General features: G+C 44.7%; 1 protein-coding gene across 1 annotated transcript in view; it reads left to right on the top strand.

Moving 5' to 3' along the window:
- Positions 1-27,028, top strand: part of EMB (embigin) — a 247,742-nt gene that overhangs the window by 203,959 nt on the left and 16,755 nt on the right. Inside the window, exons 9-10 of the mRNA XM_069627247.1 lie at positions 20,829-20,865; positions 20,966-21,044. Coding sequence (XP_069483348.1) covers positions 20,829-20,865; positions 20,966-21,023 — 95 coding nt within the window. The 3' untranslated portion in view covers positions 21,024-21,044. The remainder of the gene's footprint in view (positions 1-20,828; positions 20,866-20,965; positions 21,045-27,028) is intronic.

Below are 27,028 nucleotides of genomic sequence, written 5' to 3'. Positions count from 1 at the left end.
TTCCTTCACGGGATGGCAATTGCATATGAAACATGACACTTCAGGGGTATGGACACAGCAAGGAACATGCATGCTCTAAGCAATCATATGGCAGCACGGTCATTAGATCTATTGTCAGTAGAAGCAACTGCCACCTGTAGGATTGGGGAATTTAGCCACTGTGCTACCACATCCTCTACTTCCTCCCATATACCAACAACCCTGTAGCCTTCAAAGGAACCGGGTGCAAAACAATATGTTCCTCCTGTCTTCATGGATTAATTGGGCTTCAGACCCCCTTTGAGATGGCAGGGAAATGAAAATGGCAGGGAAATGAAAGGTCACCCATTGTTTGGTCTAAGCCATGTAGTTAATCCTCTGTTCTCTTGCACACTTGTTTATGAAGATGTGGGTTTTCTAGCTCTCTGTCGGATATAGTTCTCTCCAAACAAAAAACCTCCGCAAACAACTATGGTACAGACTTTCATGAAAATTAACAATGACTGGCAATTTCCCAGAGTTGTTCGATTTTACTTATAAAACAAAGACAAATGAATAAAGAAAGAGGTCCTCAAACATCATTGCAGCCAGGTTAGCAGTGAGCAATCACACCTCTGTCATGTCACCTGAGACATTTTTGTTGATGCTCAAATGACTCCATTACACTGACCTCACTCAAAAGCGTGTCACCTTGCACCGTGGAACTGGGGTTCAGCACCTAGAGCAATGTGAACAAAGTAACAAAGATATATGGTTGATGCCTTGTGAGGTTATCCAAGTCCTGTGCAGGGTTCCATATCACATGGGACCAAACTGTTGTGGTATTGAGGATGTATCTCTATCTCTTGCATAGCAAGTGCTACTGAATGCCACATTGTGCCTCCAATTTACAGTACATAATTCTGACTGCCATGGCTGATGTGAAATGTCCTGTAGCCACCTCCCCCCCTAGCATATGTAGGTCCTATACACATGTTGGCACTCAAGATGATTACTTCTCCTCCTGTGGAAATGCAATGTCCCATGCATGTATGTTGCACAAGGAGGTCACCAGTATTAATTCCACCCTATTTACTAAGATTCACTAGATGGGGACAGAGGTGGAACCTACACAGTTACAACCACTGCATGGCTCTCCTGCCTTCACATACTTATAAACATATTTCTTCAAAACTAGTATTTTGACTCTTCACAAGTCTTGATAACTAATAGTTTGTTTCATACACTCAGTTGCAGCCACTAAATGCACAACCTTCCTCAAACAATTCTAAGAACCTTTCTGTGTTAATACATTGTTGTCTCATTAATCATTAAAAGTTGACTCACTGTATAAAAGCTACCTATTTCATATCATGTCCTCAAACAATTCTAACCATTTTCTTTTCAACTTGTCAAATCACAAACCTTTGCAGCTACTATTTTGCCTTGTACATCATATAAAGTTGACAAACATTTACAGCCATTTAAATTGTTTTTTTTGCAACTACTATTTTGTGTTGTCACAAATGTTGACAATCCTGTTTTGTCGATTCAATCACAAATGGCAAACTGATGTATGGGCACTGATTATGCATCCTGCCCCCAGATAAATCTAGGAATATTTCTTTACAACTGGTGTTTCGGTACAACTGTTTTCAGCTGCTATTTTGTCTCGTCTGTCACAGATTGCTGGCATACTTCATTACAGTTACAGGCACTGAAGGCATATCCTGCTCCCAAATGATTAAAAGAAAGTGTTTCTCCAACTACTATGTTGTTACAGCTTTCACATAAATATGTTGCACTCACTATAAGCCACTGGCCTCATTACAAGGTTGGAGGTAGCCTTTCCGGTAAAACCGGAAAGGCTACCTCCAAATTTGCAAGAAATCCGGCAAACGCGAATAGGCAATAGGCAAGGGTAATTGCCCTTTTCGCGGGTGCCAGAATCAGGTGATCCCCATTCCCATTGAGCCCCAAAGGGCTCAATGGGAATGGGGATGCCTGTAGCACCGGCAATGTTCATAACGGTGCCTGTGTTACAGGCGTGTTGTGCTCGTGGGTACATTTCATTCCGCCAGGTCAGACCTGGCGGAATGAAAGGCACCCGCAAGCACAACTCAGTTTGCCGGTCCGGATACAACAGTACCGGCAAGCTTACCGGTACCGTTGTATCCGGAACGGCAGACTTGTAATGAGGCCCACTGAATGTAATCCCCTAGCTGCTTCCAAAGCCAATCTGGACTTTTCTCCTCAGTCTTTAGTCACGTGCAGCACATATCTCATGTATGTAAGTCTTGAAATGTGGTCACTGAGATTATCTCCACTAATGGTAGAAAATATAATGCTTAACCTGTTTTAATTTTCTACTTACCCCTCAACTAAATCCTGTTTGGTTTATATGCCTCCCTTCAAATGCTCTAGCACTCTCCTGCTGATACCTCCCCTGGCAAGAATGAGTGGAAATTCAAATTGTGCCTGCCATATTCTTTTATCTATTTTAGCCTAAACTCAGCCAAAACACTTTGCTTGAACGCCAATGTGGGCACTGGGAAGGTATATTCTCTTTGGATAGTGAATTCCAGCTTATTGTAGTTCCATTACACTGATTAGAAAGCTAATTACAGAATGTAAAGTCCTTACCACCATAAATTACATTAAATAATCATAAACTGTAATCGAATGGTCCTTGGCATGATCTATGAGCCAGACCTTGTGCAGGCTGCGTCATTGATTTACAAACATCGTAATCAATAATTTGCACAAATTAAGAGCAATGCATTTTTCACTCCATTGTCATATAATAGTGGCCTTAAAAATGCATTTTCAATGTCAATGCGCAAAAAACAAACACCTTACAAGGAACGTGCATTTTAAGTAAAATTCTTGACATGTGAAATAAATCAATTGTAGATTGCAGACAAATCATAAAGAGACATCGCAAAAGAAAGTAAGGAAAGAAACAAAAACATACAATTATTAAATTACAACTTGCTGAAATTAAAAATATAACGAAGTTATTTAAGTCATATCATAGACAATAAATCTAACCTGAGAGTGACTCAAACATACATTCCTAATGCTTGTTAACTCGATTAGGGCAACATGTAGGTATGTTGCAAGCTGCTATGGACAGACGCATGAAGAGGTCCGAGTCAAGCTGCGCCCTTCAATCACTACCAATGATGAAACGTATCTATGATAAATGGCTGATCTCCACTGCCAGAGCTGCATGATAGCCCCCCTCTAACTGTACCTGGAGGTCGCATGTATGCACCTACCGAATACACCCACATGGCTGTCGTTGATGACAGTGTGTAATACGCACTCATTAAGAGAATTAGAGGGAACATGGCTTGTACGATCATGAGTGCCATTTGATGAACTTGGTGAGCAATGTAAAAATAAAAAAGGCACATCTTGTGTCTCCTTAAGCCCTATGTTCATATGCACGGTGACTAATGTAATAACACAAAGGACATGTGGTACTCATCCAGTGTCCCAATGCTTATAAGATCATTTATAACAATGTGAGAAGGCTTACATATGTCAACTTAAATGTAGGTACCTCTTACAGGCAGTGCTCCGGATAATATTTTGAAATGGGAGTGTTTAACTCCCTATTTTTTAAAGTTGGTAGTAAAACGATTTTTCAGGGAGTAAAACAAGTTAGTCCCATTCCTAATGGGAGTATTTTATAAGGGGGTAACAATCTGAAAACATAACGTGTTGTAATAAATATTTCTTTGCACCTTAAATGATACATTTGTACCTCTGCAGATGAGGCAGTAACAATAGTTGTCTTATCCTATGACACTATGTGTACCACTGGCCCAAAATGTCAATGAAACTGTGTGGGTGAAAGCAGGGGGTAAGACACCTTATGTGTCTGTTTCCTATTTTTGTTCGGAGTATTTTTACTGGCTATTTTTCTTTATGGGATTATTTGACTATTTTTAAGGAGTAAAAGTGGCCAATACACCCATTATCTGTAGGGCTGATTAAAGGTGCAGAACTGAATAATAGACTCACTTTATACAAAATAGGTACGTAAGACTATCTCTAAATGTAAGAAAGGCTATATTAAGGTGAAAACGTATGGCATACTTGGAGAAATGTTATACTGTGCTTCATGTCTGCACTCCAGAGCAGCCACCACATATAAGGATTTAATGATAATACATTCTCAACTCAGAAACTGTGGAAAACTCAGAATACCCATAGGTCTTGATTGTAACATCAAGAAATATTTTGATGGGTTATGCCCTTGTCAATGGAAACACACCTTTTGATACCTTTTATTGGACTGACAATATTATTTTATTTATGTATTGTTTATTTGTACAGCGCTTAAACACAAGTGAAGTGCTTCAAAGCGCTTGAAGGCGGGAAGGGAGCAAGGGAATACAGTAGTCATTCTTAGGCCTCGAGGTTTCCGAATTATCTAACAAAAAAAGTAACTAGCGCACTAGGCCTGACGGCATTTCTCCTAGTGCAAGTGCATGAAGTGTTTCAGGCGCAACCAAACTAGGCCGGGAAGACAAAGGGGGACACGACAGAACTTACTAGTCCTAGTAAATTTGGGTCATGCAGTGTACAGATGGACATGCGCGGTGAGGGGTTAAGAGCGTCTAGTCCAGCAGGGCCCTGGGTTAAGTGCAGAGAGGTTACACCTCTCATGGAGCATATGCCGAAAGTGCAGTACTCTGAACATAGTGCAGTGGCCTGGAGGCAAGTGCAAGATTGCCAAGGGAGCCTGGGACCTGTGAGGCTCTGAAGTTGAACCAGGCTGCCAGTCAGTAAAACTGAACAGAGTTAGGAAAGGGAAGGAGGAGTGAGGCAGGAAAGAAAAGGAGAGGAGGTTATCTGGGGAGAGGGATAGAGAAGGGGGAAGCGAAGAGGAAGTTCTTGAGGAATTTATGGAATTTAAGGAGCTCTGGCTCAAGGCGGAGAGAGGCAGAGAGGCTGTTCCGGAGGGAACCACCTGCAGAGGATAACGTTCTACTCCCAAATCTCTGCTTAAATAATGGCTCACCTGCAAAGAGTTGGAGGTGGACGAGCGGAAGAGTATTTAAGAAGAGAGCGCTGTAGATAATACAGGCCCTGGTCCCAGAAAGTCTTGTGGACAATGCATAGGGTCTTGAACTTGATCCTAGCAGCCACAGGTAGCCAGTGAAGGGATTTCAGTGCCGGAGAGATGCAGTCCCTGCGCTTGAAGTCAAGGAGAAGTCTTACGGTTCTGCTCTGGATGAATTGTAATGGAGAGTAGAAGTAGGAAGATTGAGAAATAGGCTGTTGCAGTAGTCTAGCCTGGAGAGAACCAGTGCTCTGGAGATGGCGAGCCTTTGCGGGAAAGTGAGAAAAGGTAGAATACCTCTTAGGAGGAGAAGCTGGTAGTGAGACTTTTTAGAGATGTCCGAAATGTGAGAAAAGAAGGAGAGAGTGGAGTTGAGGATGACCCCCAGATTATTTGCCTCACTAGTAGGTGGAGGCATCAAAACGACTTGCCTGTGCACCCCACCATCAACCAGTCTGCCGTTGAACCTTGGCTGCCGATCCAAGCTTGGTGACATCTACAATTGGCATTACTCGAGCATCGCTTCAAACTGTAGCTTTCTTTAGTTTGTCTATGCATTAACATCTGCTTGCCACTGGACAACAACGACTGTTGCACTTTGAACTGAATCAAACTGCCGAACAGCATTGAGAAGCCTTGTTCACCGTTGTCAAACTGCCAACACACTGCCAAGCTATTATTGCCCGATAACCACCCCCAGTTTATTTTGGGCTCTAGAGACTGGCTAGGTCACATTATTTTATATATAAATATTTCTGAGGCGTGAATCTGCTTAGATCACATGCTGTGCTAGTGGCCGACATCTAGTGGAAGCTGCCGAGTATTACAGTTTGTTTTTCGAAACTCGAAAATGGGCGTCGACACAGGACGCACCAGTTATACTATCCCTAGTGTGACGTCCACTGTACACATGATCCCTTACGTGTCTAGTACCCTCAGATTGATTTTTACCGCCATACTGGTCGGAAGCATTCCACGGAGTTCCCTGGCCTTAGCTATACATTTGTTAAAATATTGTTATATTTGCCCATTTCTCCACCCCAACGTCGAGTCACCGAACATCCACACTCGACGCCGGCACGGAGAAAGAATCGACCGTCGAGAGCTGCACGACGGATTTGGGCCTCGGCAGGCCTCTGGCCTCGGCCCGGGCCTAGGAAGGCCTCCGGCCTCGGCCCTGCAAGTAGGGAGAGTGGGGGGTGGACATAATCTACACTCTTCGGTATATAGGTACATTCTTATATATTCTTACACTTATTAGCCCGCTGCCACAAGGTGCGTATGGAGGGTACCCCTTTCAAATTTTGCCTCAAGTGCAACCGCAAGTACCCTTGGGTTGACAGGCTCGCCACGTGCAATCTCTGCTTACCGAGGTTCCACCCCGAAGCTAACTGCAGAGCGTGTAGTAGGTTCAAACCGAAAACACTGAAGGACCGTTCGATCAAGCGTTGGGCCCACCACGTCAGGTGTCAAGAGGCCAAGGCAGCGGAGGGCGCTTTCAGCGATGGCAGCGACGCCGTGCTTTCGGACGGTGAGGGCAACGTGGCGTCAATTGACAGCCAAGCGCAAGTCCCCGACCTCGGAAGGTCGTACAGCAGGTCGGCTATGGGGAAGACCCCCAGCGACACAAGCACTACCCACAGCACTTCCACAAAACACATGAAGTCCAACCGAGACTCGATGCGCACGTCGAGTACTCGGAAAGAGGCACATAGAGAACGGTCCGAATCGGTGTCCTCTGGGCGTTCTCGATCTAGATCGCCGCATGACTCCAGGCAACCATCCACAGTTGCCAAGAGTGCCTCGCTCCCCAAGGTAACGCAGGTTCGATCGTCGGAAGGCGAAGCCGACCTCTATCCCCAGACCGTACTCCAGGAGTCGGCGTCAACAGGCCGCGCAACGGCTGTTCCCGAGTCCCAACCTCCACACTCCGGAGATATGGACACTACCACCGATTCTCGGCGCCAGGCGTCGAAAGGCACCGAAGGGGCGAAAAAACAGGGTAAACACTCTTCCAACCACGGGGAAGGGGTAAAACAACAGAGGAAGCAGTCTCTGCCGCCTTCCACACCTCAAAAACATTCTCCTCCACATAAAAAGATGGACAAGTCTCGGTCGTCTGGTATCCCAAAGACCCTTGTTCAAACCAGTAGGTCTAGTCAAGTTAATACAGGGAAAGGCCTTCAAGAGAGAATCATTCCCAGTTCAAAAGAATGGTCTAGTGATGACATAGATAGAGTCGTGTCAAGGATGTCATCATTGGCAGATTTCTATGCCAAAAACCCTGAACACTTTCTCTCTTTTACCCCCGACGGGTCAACTCCCTCAGGCTCTAAGGATCCTATACCCTCAAGTAAGAAGTCCCGGGTTGAAGCACCTACTTCAGACCCCTTCAGTATACAGCCCTATTGTCCATATCAGGGAAATCCATCCTTTTGTGAGGATCCAGATTTGGGCATGTTGGAAGAACAAACTGGGACGGGCTACTATGGGGATGACGAGGACCAAGAGGAGGAGGAGGAGGACAACCCAGAAACCTACAGGCTAGATTCCCCGGTAGATAAAGAACCCCCGGTTACCGACTCCCCTGTCGACAACCAGCCTCTCTTGAATGAAGTGCTGTCCAGAGCGGCAGAACATTTCCACATTGACACCCAGGGTGTTCAGGAAGAGAGGGACTTTGCCGAGGAGTTAGTAGGAGAAAGGAGACCTGTTGCCCAGGCCATCCCTATCCTTAAGTCAATACAAAGAAGGATAGACCCTTCCCTGGTTAATCCCAATATCACTAGGGCGGTAAACCCCAGAGTTCTGAAGCTTTTCAGGGCAGCCCAAACAGACTCACTGTACATAAGAGGGCATCTGAAACTGGACTCCCTGGTAGTTACAAACACCCGTAAGAGGGCGGGAACACCCTTGTCATCGTCGGAAGCTCCTCCCGACAAGGAGAGCAAGAAGATTTATGGCTTGGGCAGGAAAGTAGCCTCCACTTCCGCCTACCAGGCAAGGATTGCCAACTCCACCACCCTGCTGGCGAGTTACAACTGCCACCAGTGGGAAGAAGTCGCGGCACTCATAGATTCCGCCCCAGAACCCTTAAAAAGCCAATTGGCACGAGTTTCGGCGGAAGGAAGAGCCGTGTCAGGTTGCATATTAAAAGCAACCTTTGATGCCGCGGATAACGCCGGCAGATTGATAGCAGAAGGTACTGTTATCAAAAGGCATGCTTGGTTGCGACAGTCTGGGTTCAAAGCCAAAACCCAGGCATCATTGATAGATAAACCGGTGGAGCCGGATCTATTGTTTGGAAAGGCGGTCGAGGACGCGCTGAAAAATGCCAAGGACGAATATGAGACACTCAAATCCCTAGGCCAACTAACCAATAAACCCCCAAACCAGAGAGGGAATGGCAATTTTTGTCCGCCCACGCGGACAGAATTCCCAGAGAGGGTCTAACTATTCCCAGGGGCAGGATACACAATGGAACAACAACAGCCAACAGTCTACCCAGGGTTATGGCAGGGGTAATAAGAGAGGATGTGGTAAAGGTAGAGGCAGCTCCAGTAGAGGCGGTGGCACGCCTCCACCAAAACAGTGACGCTCCCTTCTCACGCATCCCCAGTAGGGGGACGCATTTCCACCTTCACCCAAGCTTGGGAAGGGATCACATCAGACAGATGGGTGCTGTCCACAGTGTCTGCAGGATACTGCATAGAACTGTTAGAGCGTCCACAAAACCACCCTCCACGACAAAGAATACATTCTTTGGACCACCAGAAGATCCTCCTCGAGGAGATGTCAATCTTCTAGCAAAGGACGCGATAGAACTCGTCCCAGGACAACAGGTAAACAAGGGTATTTATTCAACTTACTTCCTTGTGCCAAAAAAAGATTTGACAATGCGCCCAGTATTGGATTTACGGCCTGCAAACAAGTATGTCAAGCCCCAAAAATGTTGCATGACTACTCTCCAAGAGGTAATCCCCCTCCTAAAAAAGGGGGATTACATGGCAACATTGGACATGAAAGATGCCTATTTTCATATTTCCATGTTCCCGGCACACAGAAAGTACTTGTGCTTCAAGGTGGACAGTCGGCACTACCAGTTCAAGGTACTGCCCTTCGGGAAAGCCTCGGCTCCAAGGGTATTCACCAAGGTACTGGCGGTGGCAGCGGCACACCTATGCAGGGAGGCAATCCCGGTGTACCCTTACCTGTACGACTGGCTCATCACGGGGGAGACCCCAATAATTTGCAGAACAAACATTCAAAGGACGATCAACCTCCTCTTCGAATTAGGTTTCTCAATTAACGAGAAGAAGTCAAGTCTGGTGCCAAGCACCTCCAAACAGTTCCTAGGAGCTATCCTAGACACGCAAGAGGGGTTGACCTTTCCATCAGAGGAAAGAATTCGGAATATACTGCTGCAAATTCTGCAATATCAGGCCGGTCGCCAGATAACTGTACACAAAGCAATGCGTTTGCTGGGTATGATGGCGCCATGTATTTACCTGGTCCCCCACGCGCGCCTGCGCATGCGTCCCATGCTGGAATGGTTGGCGAAACAGTGGTCTCAGGCAAGTGGTCAGTGGGACGATTTAGTGGTCGTTTCGCCAACACTGGTACAAACCCTTCACTGGTGGACAAGAGAAAATCTGTCCAAGGGGAAACCCTTTTACGATCCCGAGATACAGGTGTTAGTCACAACCGATGCATGCCTGACAGGGTGGGGAGCTCACCACCTCCACCACACAGCTCAGGGTCTCTGGTCTCACTCAGTGGCCAAGAATCACATCAACCTGCTAGAGCTTCTGGCAGAATTCAGAGCGCTTCAAGCGTTCGAGCCCTACCTGCTGAATCTGTCAGTGCAGATCTGGACAGACAGCACTACAGCCATGTTTTACCTAAACAAGCAGGGAGGGACTTGTCCGCAAAATCTGTCCAAGCTTGCCCAAAAAATGTGGACATGGGCACTCAGACGGAAGATCTTCCTGTCATCTCAACATGTTCCAGGGGATCTCAATTCTCTGGCGGGTGCTTTGAGCAGAGATCCCCTCCCAGAGGAACATGAATAGTGTCTACACAGAGAAATCGTAGAAAATATCTTCTCTCTGTGGGGTTTCCCCACTATAGACCTATTCGCCACAAGCGAAAACAGACTGTCCCAGGATGTGCATCCAGGTTCCCCCAGCCAAACTCCCAGGGGAACGCCCTGTGGATGAACTGGTCAGGGATGTTTGCGTACGCTTTTCCACCAACACCTCTCATCAGGAAGGTGGCCAACAAGATGAACAGAGAGTCAATGACGCTCGTCCTAGTGCTCCCATGTGGGCAAGACAACCGTGGTTCCCACACCTACGCAGACTAGTGGTGTGCGAACCCATCAAACTCCCGGGCTGGTACAACCTACTGTCCCAGCACCAAGGTCAAACAGTGCATCCTCAACCCAACTCAATGAACCTAGCAGCATGGCTCCTGAGGTCATAGCGTTCGGACATCTCAAATTACCACAGAGATGTATGGACATCCTAAAGGAATCTAGGAAGCCAAACACGAGGCGCTGCTACTTTGACAAATGTAAACGATTCGTTATCTGGTGCCAGAATAAGCAAGTCAAACCAGTTGATTGCACTCATTCCACAATTGTCACTTACATGCTCCACCTGCAGGATGCAGGACTGGTATTTAACTCACTGAAGGTACACCTGGCAGCGCTGTCAGCATACACCACATCCCATAACAAGGTGTTGTGGTGGAAGATACCAGTGGTTAAAGCTTTCATGGAAGGAGTAAAGAGACTTCACCCTCCTTTTTCAAACCCACCACCAGGATGGGACCTTAACGTGGTGTCATCTAAACTCATGGGCCCCCCCGTTCGAACCCATGCATAAAAGCAGTCTCAAACACCTGACTTATAAGACGGCCTTCTTAGTAGCAATAACATCTATAAGAAGGGTCAGTGAAATTCAGGCTCTGTCAGTGCAGGATCCATTCTTTACAGTTCATAAAGATAAACCCGTTTTAAATACACACCCTAGGTTCTCACCTAAGTTTATTTCTAAATTCCACGTGAACCAGTCCATTGAGCTTCCGGCTTTCTTACAAGACCCACAAAGCTCGGCTGAGGTGAAACTACACACCCTAGATGTGCGTAGGGTGGTCCTCTACTATGTAAACAAGACCAGACCGCTAAGGAAAACAGATCAGCTGTTTGTCTCCGTAGCTACAGGCAGAGAGGGAGATCGCGTCTCTAAAGGTGCCATCTCTAAGAGGATTGTTAACTGTATCCAGCTGTGCTACTCTCTTTCTGAAAAAACTCTGCCTTTCACGCCAAGAGCCCACTCTACTAGAGGCATTGGGGCAACTCTGGCTTTCATTGCAAATGTACCCCTTGACACCATTTGCAAAGCAGCTACTTGGAGCTCTATTCACACTTTTACTCAGCACTACTGCATTAACACCCATTCCAAGACACATACTCAAGTGGGACAAGTGGTTTTAAGACATTTATTTGCTCATGACCCTTCTCACATCCCACCTCCTTCTTCTAACACGGCTCGCTAATCTATGCACAGCATGTGATCTAAGCAGATTCAACAAGCCTCAAAAGAGATACATTACTCATCGTAATCCTATTTCTGATGCTTGTATCTGCTTAGATTCACATGCGACCCACCCTTCCTCCCCTCTGAGAGAAGGCGCATGGATGCTTGTAATCTTATCTATCTATCTATCTGCTTGGATTATCTGTACTCGCGCTACTCCTCATGCTACCTCATGTCAGAAAAAATACAATCTGAGGGTCCTAGACGCGTGAGGGATCATGGGTACAGTGGACGTCACACTAGGGATAGTGTTACTGGCACGCCCTGTGTCGACGCCCATTTTCGAGTTTCGAAAAACAAACTGTAATACTCTGCAGCTTCCACTAGATTTCGGCCTATGCGCAGCATGTGAATCTAAGCAGATACAAGCATCAGAAATACGATTATGGTGAGTAATGGATCTCATATATATATATATTATTTATTTAAATAATTTTTATTAAATTAATAATTCATATATTAAAGAACAATATCAAATAAGCATTGTTGAAATATAAAGCTCATAACCCTTAACAATATATTTAAGAACGATAATAGAACACATTAAAGGTTACCTTGTAGTAATGTAACAAAGAAAAATTGTGATGATAACCATGGAATTAATATTCAGTCCAGAGTATTCATAATGGGGGGACAACAATGAAAACATAAAAGAATAGACAAAAAAAATAGACTAAAAAACAAACAGGAGACAAAAGAGAGGAAGGGTAGGAAAAATATAATTAGTGAAATATAAATAAATCAGTTAATTCTTATAATTTAAGTACTTTATAAACTTATTCCATTTCTTATTGAATTTGTGTACAGAGTTATTCATTGACGCAAAACAGTGTTCCAATCGATGGATTGAACAAATTGAGTTCCACCATAAAATATATGAGAGTTTGGTTACATTTTTCCAGTTGCTATTAATATTATGAAAATCAATCATGACAAACAAATTGAACGAATTGGAACAATCAGATTGACTGACAACAGGAATATCAATGGAACCAATCTTCACATTCTTCAGTGATAAGGGTACAGTAAATGCAACGATTGATTGCAACTGTCAACAAACTTTAGTCCAGAATGAATAAACTAAGTTGCATTTAAATATCATGTGTGAAATCAGCATTAGGTTCATTGCAAGCCAAGCATTTATTTGAGGTACCTGAAAGATTTTTGGCGATACGTTGTGGAGTGATAAATGCCTAATGAAAATATATGTCTGGGTAAGATAGGCCGCTGAGGTGGTGGAATGACATATAATCCAAATTGTATCCCATAGTTCAGGTGTAGGTTGGAAATCCCAGTCTATTTCCCAATTCCTAATTGTGGCAAGATTATGTGAAGTGGAAGATTCGGGATCATTTAAGAAAGAATACAACTTGGTAGCTTTATTAGAAGGATTATTCATTAATAGGTTTAAGAAAGGAGTAGGGGATTTCTGTTTGATTGAAGACAGGGATTTAGAAAGAGAATTCATTAATGAAGTGTGAATTGAAAGATCTGATGTAGGAATATTATATTGAGCGCTAACATTGGTAAAAGGGATAACATTGCCATTTTGAAAGAATTGTTTTGCAAATTTTATGCCTGCTAAATACCATCTATGAATGGTATCTATGTTCGGTTTGGTAGAATTAAGTTTGTTAAACCATAAGAAAATGTCTTCGATCTTAATTCTACAAAAGGCTTTAGTAGGACAACTATTCCAAATATTTTTTTAAAGGTGTAGTGTGGGATATGATGAGATCTTTGGCCAAGATAATGTAATCAGGAAATGTGATATGGATAGAGGTGAAATAATACTAGTTTCTATTGAACACCATTGAGGCTTATTAATTGTGAATGATTCATAGAATAAAAAGTATTGAGTTGTTTCAAAGCAAAAGCTTTATGATAAAGAGGGAAGTTTGGAAATTTTACACCACCGATGGCTTTGGGTAATTTTTGTTTATTAGAAGCAATCCGAGAAATGTTATTGTTCCAAAGAAATTTTAATAGTATAGAGTCTTTTTTTTTAAAGGAAGAAGAATTAATTTTGATAAGATCATAGATAGTATAAAACAATAGGAGTAATCCATGCGCTAAACACTGTATAGGCGCGTTATAAATGCCATATCATATCATATCAATCATCATTTTAATGGAGTCCAATCAGCCCCACCAAGTAAAATAGAGCGGAGACAATTTTTCAATTAATTCTGTAACTTTTTAAATAATATAATTGGTATTAAGATTAATTGTGGAAATTATTTCATTAGTAACCAAAAGACCTAAGTATTTAATTTAGGAAGACTGCCAAGTTAAACCAAATACTGGGGTGTTGGATATGTTACAAGAGGACGTAAGGGACAACATCTCTGATTTATCAAGGTTTAATTTGTATCCCAAAACTAAAGAATAATCTGTTATTGTGTTGATTAAATATGGAATAGAAATGGCCGTATCAGAAAGGTAAATAAGGATATCATCTGCGTAAACTGAGAATTTAGTGTCTATATTATTTAGAGAAATTCCTTTGATATAAGGATTTAAACGAATATTTTGAAGTAAAGGTTCCAATGCAAGATTGAACAATAAAGGAGAGGGTGGACATCCTTGTGAGTGTCCCTTTCAATTTTGAAAGATGAAGACAAGAAATTATTGATTAGAAAACGAGAAGACTGAGTGGCATGTAATATTTTAATCATTAATCAAATTATTGACATAACGAGGAAGGCCATGCCAAATAAGGGAATCCAACTTCATGTCGAGTTACATGAAAACGATGTCGAAAGAGTGCGGAGTAACCTACAAGTTCTCCACCTCTTACCATCCCCAGACCAATGGTCTGCTTGAGAGATTTAATAAAACTCTCAAGGGTATGCTGGGCACTTTGGAAGAGCCTCTAAGGAGGAAATGGGATCTCCTCCTGCCATAGCTGCTGTTCGCTTACAGAGAGGTACCTCAAAAGGGTGTTGGTTTCAGCCCCTTTGAGCTCTTCTTTGGACATTCTGTGAGGGGGCCCCTTGCCTTGATCAGAGACGGTTTGGAAGCCAGCCCTCCAGGTCCTGCCAAGCAAGTGGGGGACTATGTGTTAGGCCTCAGATGGAGGATGACACAGATGATGGGTCAAACGGCAGCAAACCTTAAGGCAAGCCAGGAGTTGAACAAATACTGGCATGACCTTAAAGCATAACAAGTGGATTGGACAGGAGATCCTTGTGATGGAGCATACAAAGTCTCGAGCTTTGGCAGATAAGTGGACTGGACCCTTCAGGATCATCTCCAAGTTGGGCGAAGTCAATTATCTGGTTGACATGGCATCCCCTGGGGTAGCCCCACAGGTATTCCACATCAACAGACTCGAGCCTTTCCACAGGCAAGCAGAAGTCTCATGTCTTCTACTAGCTTCTGAGGAAGAGGAGAATGAGAGTGAGCCCCTTCCTGATTTGCTACATAGCAACCCTCAGGATGGCTCAGTGGAGGGAGTACATCTCTCTCCAGATCTGACACCAGAGCAGCAGTGGACCTACAGGGCTTTGCTCCGCAGTATGCCCCTCTGTTCTCACTGGCACCAGGCCTCACCCCGTGGTGCAGGCACGAAATCGACACTGGTGACAGTGTACCTGTCACAAACAGATGCTACAGGATGTCAGACACTGCAAAGAACCACATCCAGGCTGAGGTCACCATGATGTTGGATCTGGGTGTTATTGAACCCTCAACCAGTCTATGGTCCAGTCCAGTGGTCCTTGTCCCCAAGGTAAATTCCCAGTCCGGTACCAAGGATTGGCGGTTCTGTGTGTGCTACAGAGGAGTCAATGCCGTCACCAAAACTGACGCGCACCCATTGCCCATAGTTGATGAGCTTATGGACACATAGGTGCTGCCAAATTTGTGAGAACCTTTGACCTTACCTCAGGCTATTGGCAAATATCTCTGACGGACCATGCCAAGTAAAAGACTGCGTTCTGCGTTTAGAGTCATGCCTTTTGGGTTGAAAAACGCACCTACCACCTTCCAAAGATTCGCCAACCATGCGCTCAGTGGGCTGAGGGGCTTTTGTGTGGCCTACTTAGACGACATTGCTGTCTACATTTCACTCATTTGGATAAGGTGTTGCAGGCCTTGAAGAGGGCTAACCTCACTATCAAGGCCACCAAGTGCCACATAGCTCAGGGGAAAGTCACTTATCTTGGTCATGAGGTAGGAGGGGGTTGAATCCAACCTCTCCCCAGTAAGGTACAGGATGTGCATGACTGGGAGACTCCCACTACTCAAACCCAGGTGACAGCATTTTTGGGACTCACTCGCTATTACTTCAACTTCTTGGTGGACTATGGAACCATACCTGACCCTCTGACAGCTCTGACTTCGCCCAAACAACCAAGGAAGGTTAATTGGACTGAAGACTGTCAGAGGGCCTTTGTTGGCTTCAAAGAAAGTCTGTGTAAGGCACCTGTGTTATGTGCACCTGATTACAGCAAACCCTTTATTGTTCAGACTGATGCCTGCAACACCGGAATTGGAGCTGCCTAGTCCCAATTAGATGATAAAGGGAGAGAAGATCCTATCATATTCATCAGTAAGCAACTCAAAGGTAGAGAACTTAGATGGGCTACTCTTGAAAAGGAATGTTTTATCATAGTTTGGAGCCTTAGGCGTTTTTGGCCCTACCTTATGGGGGTCTACCTTCAAGGTCCAAACATACCATAAACCCTTAAAATGGCTTATGCAGATGAAGGGTGAAAACCCGAAACTGCTCAGGTGGTCCGTTACCCTGCAAGGGCTAGACTTCACCCTTTAGCATAGACCAGGGAAGAGTACGATAATGTAGATGGACTTTCCAGAAGGTATGTTGACAGTCTGGATGAGGGTGTCAATCTTGTGGGAGATTAGATCACCTTAACCTCAGTCTGGGGGGGTGGACTGTGATGCTGGAAATGCATTGGAGGGACGGAGCCTCCTTGTCCTGTTGTCCTTTTTTATGTGTGTTCGGTGTTGTTTTCTGCACAGGAGTCCACATGGGACTCCTGGCAGTGCAGCTCTTCCTCTTTTTGGTTATGGTGAACAGACCCTTGGGATACCCTTATGGAACCCATGGGTGGGGGTACAACCCTGTTCTCCTACTGTATGTTTCTGGACACCTCTGTGTGGCCCACAGAGCAGGGTATGGGTTGGTGGCAGCTCCATGCTGAACTTGACAGGTGCTCTGAGTGTCCTCCATTTTGGGTTACCCAGACCCTGCCATTGGAATAGGTGATTGCTGATAGGAGACAGGATGGCCCCGGTGGCCTCTTGCTTTCTATTACCTGTTACCTTGTTTTCCCAAAGACCTTGGAAGCTCTGACTCTGTCCCTTTACCCTACTGGATGTTGGGTGGAAGTTCCATATAGGGTATTGTGGGGAAGTTCAGGCCAGACTGGCTGGAGCCTTCCCAGTGACTGTATGTTGTGGGTACTCCCTTGGGATGGGACCTGGGTGAATGGAGTGTGTGACCAATCTACATTTCATGTTATGGGTGTCTGGTTTCTGGTGTGTGACACAATGAATGAGACAGCCCTGCCCGAAACTGGTATGAATGCTGTGTGGACTTCTGAATCGCTGGGTGCTTGTCCCAATCCACATTCCTTGTTGTGAGTGTCTGGATGGAGAAGAATGGCCTGAATGCACCGTGAGCCTGATTGGCTGCCTGCCTGCATGAATGCTCCGCTGAATGATTGTCTGCTGGGCTTGGCCCAGCAGTGTGAAGGAGAGACAGAACAGTATATCTGGAAACCCCTCATTGACTAGAATCGGTCAGAAGCTGAAGTCGAAACTTGATGCAAGAGAGGACCTGGCTAGGAGACCTCTTCCCAAGCTACGAGGGACCATTATGCACCAGTTTACCTTCACCGAGAGTCCTTGGAAGTCAATCCTTCGAAAGGCTGCCAACCGGAGACGGGGACTGCCCAGGAAGCTGGAGAAAGTCAGGGTCGCAGACGAACCGAGGAAGATCTGCCGGTGGGTTTCCCGCCACCCAAAGTCCTCATAGATGCCAACGAAGATCCGAAAGCCAGCTGTAGTCGAATCCTGATCGTTGACGCCAGCACCGATGACCCGACACCCTTCTTGGGCCTACGTTCTTCATTGACTCCTTGCGGCAATTAACTATCGTCGTCAAGGTGCACCGCACGCCTCATCTTCTCGGGACGTTCGTGACCGATCGTCGATGAACACCACCAGGGCCGAAGCGGCTGCCTCAATGCCATCGTTCACCCTTTTCTTTGAGGAATCTCGACAATCCGTGGGTCCTGCCATAAAGGGAGCTCACTCAAGAATGTGTCAACGACCCGACGTCGAACTCTACTAAACCAGGTACATTGAGCTAGTAGAACGTTGATAGAAGGAAATAAGATTCTACTAAATAATATATGGACTGGGGTTGTTTAATATCGTATTTACAGGTTTCCCAGGTGGGGGGATCCTCATATAGAACAGTGTCTATTGACAGGGGCCAGTATTCTGCCTATTGTTTAACCACTTGTTTTCCTCCCATGTCTATGGTTGAGGCCATTTGCTATTGATTCGTATGCCATCAAGAGTAATTGTGTTACCACATAGAGACTGTATATATTTATCATTGTAGTATTGCCACATCACAAAGTGTGTTATTTATTCTGTATATATTCTGACCATTATTTATATAAAGAACTGTGTTATCACTAACATAGTGTGTGGACATTCCTTTGTGGGGGCTTGGGGACTACATGGCACTTAAGAATCAGCTTGCATCGCCTCTTGAGAGCTTAAGCCTTGATTGCTTGTCCAACATTACCAAATAGAGAATCTTGGCTGGGGTGTTCTGTGTTTCTACTCTGCCATATAGAGAGCAGGATTACAGATAACCACTTCCAGTCTTTACACCCACCTGCTCCCATCATAGTCTCTGGGCTCCTTCATCCCACTCCTACCCAGTCGTTGGGATCTCCCCACTCCACCACAGACTCTGGGCTCAACCCACCCTGCTCCCTCCACTATCCCATGGCTCCCACCCATCCTGCTCACACCACAGTCCCTGGGTGCCCCCACCCTGCTCCCGGCACAGCCCGAGGGCAATTGGCGGCTGGTGAATTTTTTAAGTGGAGGGGCATAAATATTCCCCCAAATATGCCATAGCGAGGGAGCCCGAACCAGTTAAGAGGGGTTCGGGGTGTTTTCTCCCAGGGAATTGTTTTTAAATAATGGGTTAAAATTATGCATATTAGAGCATACTTAAAAAAACAACAACAAATGGGTAGAAAGCCAAACAGTTTGCAATTGGCGCTGGGAGGTAGAGGGGGGCAGGCATGACATGTTTTACTGGACTTCTATGATAGATGTCCAGTACAAAAATACCATTCCTGTCCCTTGGGGTCCACAGCGCCTCAGATGGAAAGCTGATTTTGGCAGGTGGATAGGGGGATTGTGCAACAAAGGCATTTAAAAAAAATGCCTTTGTTGTACAACCCTCCTCCCCTTCACCCCCCCTCACCAGGTCCTGAAGTTTCCTCCCCAGCGATCCAGCTCCCGCATCTAGAACAGGAATCGGGAACCAAGAACTTCCTGCACATACGTTTCGGGGCCTGCGCGCGGGTGCTGAAACACCCTGCTCCAGGCTGCTTTGTTCGTATCTGTGAGGAGACGCAGGAGCTCACCCTCGCACATACAGACATGCAGTTCTCCAGCCAGCATATCCAATGAGCTATGCAAGGCTGGCAAAGCAACATGCCACCAGCCTTGCATGGCTAAGTGAGCATGTGTGGCTGGGGAACTGAACTGTCAAAGTAAACAGTGTTTCTCTTTGACAGTTCAGCCAGCCCAGGAGCACTGCCTCAGCTGAAAAAAAACATCGGAGGGAGTGCTCAGTGTTTCACTGGGCTGGCTCATCGACTCCTCCTTAATAGGTGTGGGGGCCACTGGGTTGACGCCCCCTTGCCCATTATGGATGAGCATCCAGGCTCTGACTTACCTATTGGGCAACAGGGCAATGCCTGAACAAAAAATGCAAAATGCTAGTGAGGGGCAGTTTTTTGGGTCAAAATGTGCCACTTTTCTGGCCATTGAGGGCCAGTTTGTTAAGTTACTTCTCTATGCAACTAGTAGTTTTGACAATTGTTTCTGAATAAATATTCTTTAAATATCACAATTTGCTTACATTTTAACCAAAAACATCCCCTTGGGTACTTTTCAAAGAGTCTGTCGCTAAAGCAATTCATTGCCATTTGCAACTGTGGGTCACTTTTACATTGGTGCCCGAGGCAGTTTTCTGCTCCATGTGAGCCGCCACTGCCATTTTCTTCCATGTAAACAAAAAACAGATATATATTATTTGTTTACATTTTAGGCTGGGGTCTTGTGGCCCCCCTTCCCCTAAAATGTGGCCCGCCCCCCTGAGGGGGCATGCCCCACAGTTTGAAGACCTCTGCCTTTTGGCAAATCAAGAACCTATCCTTTAAGAAGACTCCACTTTTTATCGGCTTTTTCTCCCCCTTTCTCATTGCCAAGAGTAGTGCATCTTGCTTTCTTGCATATTCTACTTTCTTTCTACAGGGGTGGGTTTTTGTAGTGTTTTCTGTTTAGTTATTATTGAATATGATGTGTTTATCTAAAGAATATATATTTGTATGGAACCTTGATTGGTCATTTATTTTATTTTGAGCTGTCACGCTTTGCTGTTTGCATTGCGTCTGAATGGCATTCACACGCCTCTTGAGGGTATAGCCTTCCCTCGGCACATGTTACCTTTTTGATTGGGCTCATTCTTGGTTTGTAGAAGTGTGAGGAGTAGATGGTTCAGCCTCTACTCATCCTTGTACTCATGCAGGGCAAAAGTTCATTCTTCACACGATCTCATTACAAACGTACACATTCCTGATATACGTGTATTTTGATCTGATGACCTCATATAAATCAGGATACTTCACAAACAAGAATCCAGGAAAACACATAGTTAAAAACAAATTGTCCTTGAAGGTTATGATCTGCACGTGTCTTTTGTAACCTACTATCCCATATATGATTCTTTGCATTGTTCCGGTTGTTAATCAGCCTTTATGGAACCAGGCATCGTTTGTATCTGCCCGAAAATATTTAAACTTTGCAGCGTGTCATTTTAATTTCATACTCGAAAAGTGTGCACCTCTGCTAGATGCTAATATTTTTCATAACATGATTTAAACTCTTTTTTTTGGTTGTTGCAGGAGAGGACGAAAAGGAGGCAGAACAAAGTGAACATCTGTACGTGTAACTATTTCATATTAGTTTATTTGCACACTTTTTGACTGTTAATATATTGTGTTTACTTAATGATTTTAAACATATTTTTCTTGCATTACAGTAAACCGGAAGACTACAATGGTGTAGAAAATGATAGCACCAGGCATAGAAAAGTTTAAAGATATGGTTGTTCAAAAATGGTAAGATACGAATGGTTACATATGAAAAATACATGTGATTTTGATTCATAATCTCTGCTTGAGTCATCACTTTCAAATCAAGTCTAACTTTTCAACATTTTACAGGGTTTCTTTCGATTTTAGTTTTAATTAGTCGCTTGCGCCATCGATCTTTGTCTATTTCTTTTACTGTTGCATGGCCTCACGTTGGCCATTGCTGCAAGGCCAAAAGGAATAATTAAGTAAAGCATGACCATGACAATTATGCACAATTTCGTATGAGTCTGATGTCAACTGCTTGCTCGATTCCTGCGCCAGAGTGTGACCCTTGTGATGGTTTAAGAGGGCAATCAGAAACCTCAAAATGAAGTGCAGAGTCGGAGGGGGCAATTATAAGCGACAAATCTTTAAAATTAAGCCTGTGGCTCTTTCTAAGGTCATGGTACTTCACTTTCCTATGATAGGTTGCTGGAGGAAGATGGAGCAGTGCGCCTTCACGATTGGAGGAAGAGATGTTGCTAGAAATAGTGGAGAGTTGTTTTCAGGAGGGTTTTTATTTGCATTCGGTAGCTAGTAGGATTGCGTCTTTGGCGTCACTTGGGGCATGAATTCCCCTGGGTCAATGATTGTTATTTCTTGTCTCTTTCTATCATTCATACACTAATCAGGGCAACAATATTTGAGCCAGTTAGAAATACCATTGCATTCAAATGTGTACCTACCTTTCTTGTCCTAGATGGTGTACTGATTGACGGAAGCTTTATGATGAAACACAACCCAACGTAAGAGGGTGAGGCATATACCTGTGCACAACACAGGTATAAATGCCTCTCTGTTTGGGGAGCATGGCATGGTGATGCTCTGTCACCTGCCATGCACGCATGGCAGCCTGTGTTTACAATGATTTCCTATGTCTCTGGAGGACACCTCAGGGACAATGTGATCGCCTTGGAAACAAGTCGACACGGAGCACCACAGATTCGATCCCTGGGTCCGCGCATAGAAACCTCTGGGTATTAAACGCTTTATAAGTAACCTATCATATCATGTAATCTGCCTGCTTTTTTTAGGTGTGAAAAATGTCATGCTGGCTTAAAACCTAGTTGCTTTTGATGGGGAAGGATAAAAGGGAAACAAAAACGTAACTCCCGTTCCGCCCCCTCCCTCCGCTTTCAAAAACAATAAAAATGACCCACAGCATGAATGTAGGCGGTAAAATAGGCGTAACTCCGGTACACCTGTTTTTAACATCTCCATTTACTCTCCATGGAACTCCAAAATTAGCTCCATTGTCCTGTTTGTCCCCCCGCCCCCTTTCACATAGTTGATTTATTTACGGAATGGGGGTAATTTATTATCTCACTACATTTTTTATATACAGTAGTGTACCTGGGTCCTAAAGAAACTATGTAGTTAAACTCTACATCTACGGATCACTGTATATTTTCACTTTTGACACAGAGAGAAAACACATGAAAATAGACTGGAAGACCACTTGGCCAAGGCACTTCACTTATCACAGTTTAATCAGGGTAATATCATTTCCCTGAGGTGAGTTCATGTGATTTCTTATGAGGACATCTGTTGGCCTCCATTGGAACAGCAGATTGTGTGCCATAGCTGAGACTCATAACATAGAAAAAGAATGGTTGCAGTACTGCTGACAATTTACAGATATCCGTGCAGGAAGTAACTTGGCAATCAAAACAACACTCGAAAACAGGAAAACAATGCCCAATTGTTCACATATTTTAGGAATCACATGGCTAGAGATACTACCACACTGCAAGCAAAACTATTTCCTGGTTAGCCTCTCTCATTCAGCAACTTAGTTCAGACAAATGGGCTAGCATTGTGGTCAGATGCATGCTCTGCATTCTTTCTTAGAGACTCTCTGGTAATGTCTGAATTTTCTTTTCATGAATGTTGACTACTTCATATTCATGTTGGTTGGTTTCTAGCCAGTTTCTACCATTGTGTGGCTTGCTTTTGGGCCTTTTTGAATTAGAGGCAGGGTCGTTTGGACTTCTTTGGGGTTTTTAACACTACACACCACTCCACAACACCACTCGATGCCACCACACCAGTTATCCTCATCACCATTCCATACTGCAACACCAGAAATCCACCCCACCACTTCTCCACACAACACCCCACCCATGATTCGACACCACCACTCAACATCCCCACTCCAAACCATCACACCGCCAACTTCACACCACCACTCCAACACCCCACTATAATTCAGCACTTAACACAACCACACTCTGACTGCAGACCCCACTCCGCACTACCACACTAGCATTTCATACCACTCCTCCATTACTCATGTATTTGTTGTGCGCAAACATGAGCGCAATCAACCACACCTGGGCGCATATTTTATTTTAAAAAGTTAGAAAGCAAACCAGAGAGGACAGTTAAAAGTTAGATGCACAGGTGAGTCTTAAGTGGTTTGCAGAACAGTGAAAAAAGTGTCCATAGCGCACAGGACAATAGTAGAGTGTTCTACAGTTGAGGGTGTTGAACAGAAAAGCACAATGCAAAAAGCAGGATGTAGGAACAACGAGCAACTGTTAATGGATAGAGTGAAGGGTACGTGTTGGATGAAACACCTGAATTCTCTCAGAAAGATAACGTGGTGCAAGAACATGCAGGCATTAAAAGACCTAGCCCAAAATCTTAAATTTGATCCTCTGCTTGACTGGCAGTCAATGCAGAAATGTACACAGTTGGGAAATCAAAGAGAACTTTAGCAGACAATCAATCGAACCGCTGCATGTTGTGTCATCTGAAGGCGGGACAGCTCTTGCTCCGAAATTCCCTCCATGGTGGCATTTTCCTAATCAAGTTTAGAATTAACTAATGCATTGACTATGAATGAAAAGTTCACTGCAGGAATGTAAGGAAATACTGTTCGTAATAGGAGAAAATGGCCCAAAACTACCTCCCCGACCTGAGACTCACAGCCTAGATTAGATTGCCAAAAACCAAGAAGATTCTTTGAGCAAAGCAAGTTGGAAAACCGAATAGGATGTAAACCTAGATAGATCCTTTCGTGTGTGCTTAGAACCAAATAGAATCATCTCAGTTTAAGATGGATTGAGTTGTAATCTAATAGTGGTCATCCAACTTTTGACTTCAATCATTCAGTCCAAGATATTCTCTAATAAATCTGTTGGGTTATTGATGTGTAGGTAAATCTGTGTGTCATCGGAAAATTAGTGATATTGAAGGCTACACTACTCACATCCACCACCTTTCCACATCACCACTTCACACTACCACTCCAACCCACTCCACTTTACACCACTAATCTCCCCCACACGAAACACCTCTCCATGTCACAACAACACACTCCACAACTCTACACCGCCACACTGTTACACCCCCGCCCCACACCATCACACCCCAGGCCATGCCACTACATGCCCCTACTCTACACCCCTAGGCCACAAGCCCATCACTCCACACCACCACTCTAGACTGTCAATACAACCCACTTCCACCCAACCTCACTCGACAACACAACTGCATACAACCACTACTCTACAGCAACATATCAATTTGCACGACCAGCCCCCATACCACCCTAAATCATTTCAAATAGCAGGTCACCCTGTCATTGCATACCACCACTCTACACCTCCACCCCGCCCCAAAGCCACACTCTATACCACCACTCTACAACACCCATATGCATATACTCTAACACAGTGCCCCACTGTACCCCCTATTGTAACTGTACCCACAGCTCCCAGTCACTGCTGCACTTGTCCAATCTATACCATCCATCTTTCCTTGCCCCTCTCTGACCTCACTCAACTTTCATGTCCATTCTACTCTGATCCCACCTCACCCACTCTGCATCCACCCATCTCACCCATCCCACCTCACCCCACTCTACCCACAATTTCTCTGTCTCTCCCCTAACCACTCATCCTACCATAAACACCCTACCTCGCCCCTGCCTATTCCTAATAACCCACACACCCTAGTTCACTTCTGCACACCACCACTAATCGTATCACATCCCCATACAACAACATCCCAGTCTACCCCGACCTTCCCTACATTACCCATGTCCACCCTCACTTCCATACTCATCATTGAACTACCCATACTACACCCCCTGCATATCTCCACTAACCCAGCATCGCTCACCTCTGCCTACTGCTCTAATACTAGTTGTTGAATGCCTTTCATGCTGATCCCTGCCTGCTACCTATATCTTAGCTCACCCCTTCTCCCTTCCATCTAGGCCCACCAGTACCCTTGCCACCCTAGCCATGTTTACCTTAAAATGTTCCAACATAGTCTTTGCTGACCAGTCCCATTAGCAATAAACATAGTAAAAACACTTCTGTACACTGCCTTGAACATACGTATTTCTACTATGTTGATTACTCATGTTATTTTTCTGCATTTACTAATTTTAAGACATGTTTGGCACTCAAGTACATTCTTATGTAAATGTAATGAAAAACTACAAACTTCACAACTGTCGGCTTTGCCAGTGCTTGTATTTTTCGGTTCAATTTCTGAGACACAACTAAGAAGCATTATGGCAACATGCTGGCCTACCAGCTTTCCTCTCAAACCCTGTCCACCACTTATCTTTAAAGAAGCCCAAACATTGCTAGTTGCTGATCACTGCAAGATTATTCATACTTCCTACTCTCCAGCACCAATTCACTCAATGTTTATATCTGATTTGGTGATACAGTTGCTAAAGAAGCCCTTCCTTAACTCCAAAGACATAACTATTTTTCTTCCTACATCTCAGCTGCCAAATCATGGAACGCCTAAGGAAACAGTGGCAAATCTGTAACTGCAATCTTTTATTGAAGATCATGCTCTCCTTGACGACTTACAGGTTAATGTTTCACCTGCCCAAAGTACTGAGTCAGTTATTATTTTGGCTTTAGATGATCTTGGGAAAGTGGCTGATGGCAGCTTTGTTGGGTCCCTCATTTAAAAAAAAATCGTTGTACTGCCTTTGATGCTGTAGACCATCCTATTCTCCTGGGGCATTTCTGAAAATGTGACAACAGAAATAAAGCTCTCGGATAGATGACATATTTTTAGTCCAGTTGGGTCGAATCTGTGGCACTCCTTCCTACCCCTTATAAGCCAGCACAATGTGCTATAGCCTGCATAGTCCCACATGGCTTCTCTTTAAGCTCATTATTCTTCAAAGCCTTTAGCACATCTTATCGAGTCATTTGGCCAGACCTTCTATGTGTACACTGATGCCAACCAGGTAGTCCTGGGTGCCACAGTGGACCATTTTAAACAGTGCATGCAGGCGGTAAGCATCTGGATGAATCAAAACCCATACAAGTTTAACCCATTAAGGTCATTATTATATTCTGTAGGAACCACTCCCTTAAATCCACAAATATAAGCCTAGATTCCAATTTAATCTGATCTGATCACTATTTTCTTTCACCTGTAGGACAATGTAATCTCTCCACTGGCTCCCGGTGGCTGCAAGGATCAAGTATAAGACCCTCTGCATCGTCCACAAGGCTTTCTGGGGCCGAGGCCACACTTCATCCAACTCTCTCTTCCAAAATGCCTGCCTTCTTGAGCCCTTCGCTCAGCTACCTCCAACTCTTTGACGGTCAGACGCTTTTCCAGGCAGAGACTGGGGGATATATCTATCTACTCTGCAGGTGCCTCCCTCTGAATGGCCTCCCTGCCCCTCTCAAACAAGAGTCGCACCACCTGAAATTCCGAATGCTGCTCAAGACCTTCTGCTTCTGCATTCTCTCTCTCTCTCCCCTGCTGACCTACCTGTCTGCTGCGCTGACTGGTTGCCTAGCTTCCCTCAGAGTCTTGCTGGGTACCAGGCACCTCCATGACCAATATCCCTTGCACTGCCTCCGGGCCTACCGCATACTTAGGGGCTAAATCTCGAACCCCACAGTTACCTGCCTCCTTACACTTAGCCAGGGCCATGCTGCCCTGGATGCACTTACTCAGAGCAATGCTGCACTGAT

This window comes from Ambystoma mexicanum, chromosome 6p (assembly GCF_040938575.1).
Source record: "Ambystoma mexicanum isolate Mex_15411 chromosome 6p, UKY_AmexF1_1, whole genome shotgun sequence".
NCBI lineage: Eukaryota > Metazoa > Chordata > Amphibia > Caudata > Ambystomatidae > Ambystoma > Ambystoma mexicanum.
This window is presented reverse-complemented; position numbering and strand designations above follow the sequence as displayed.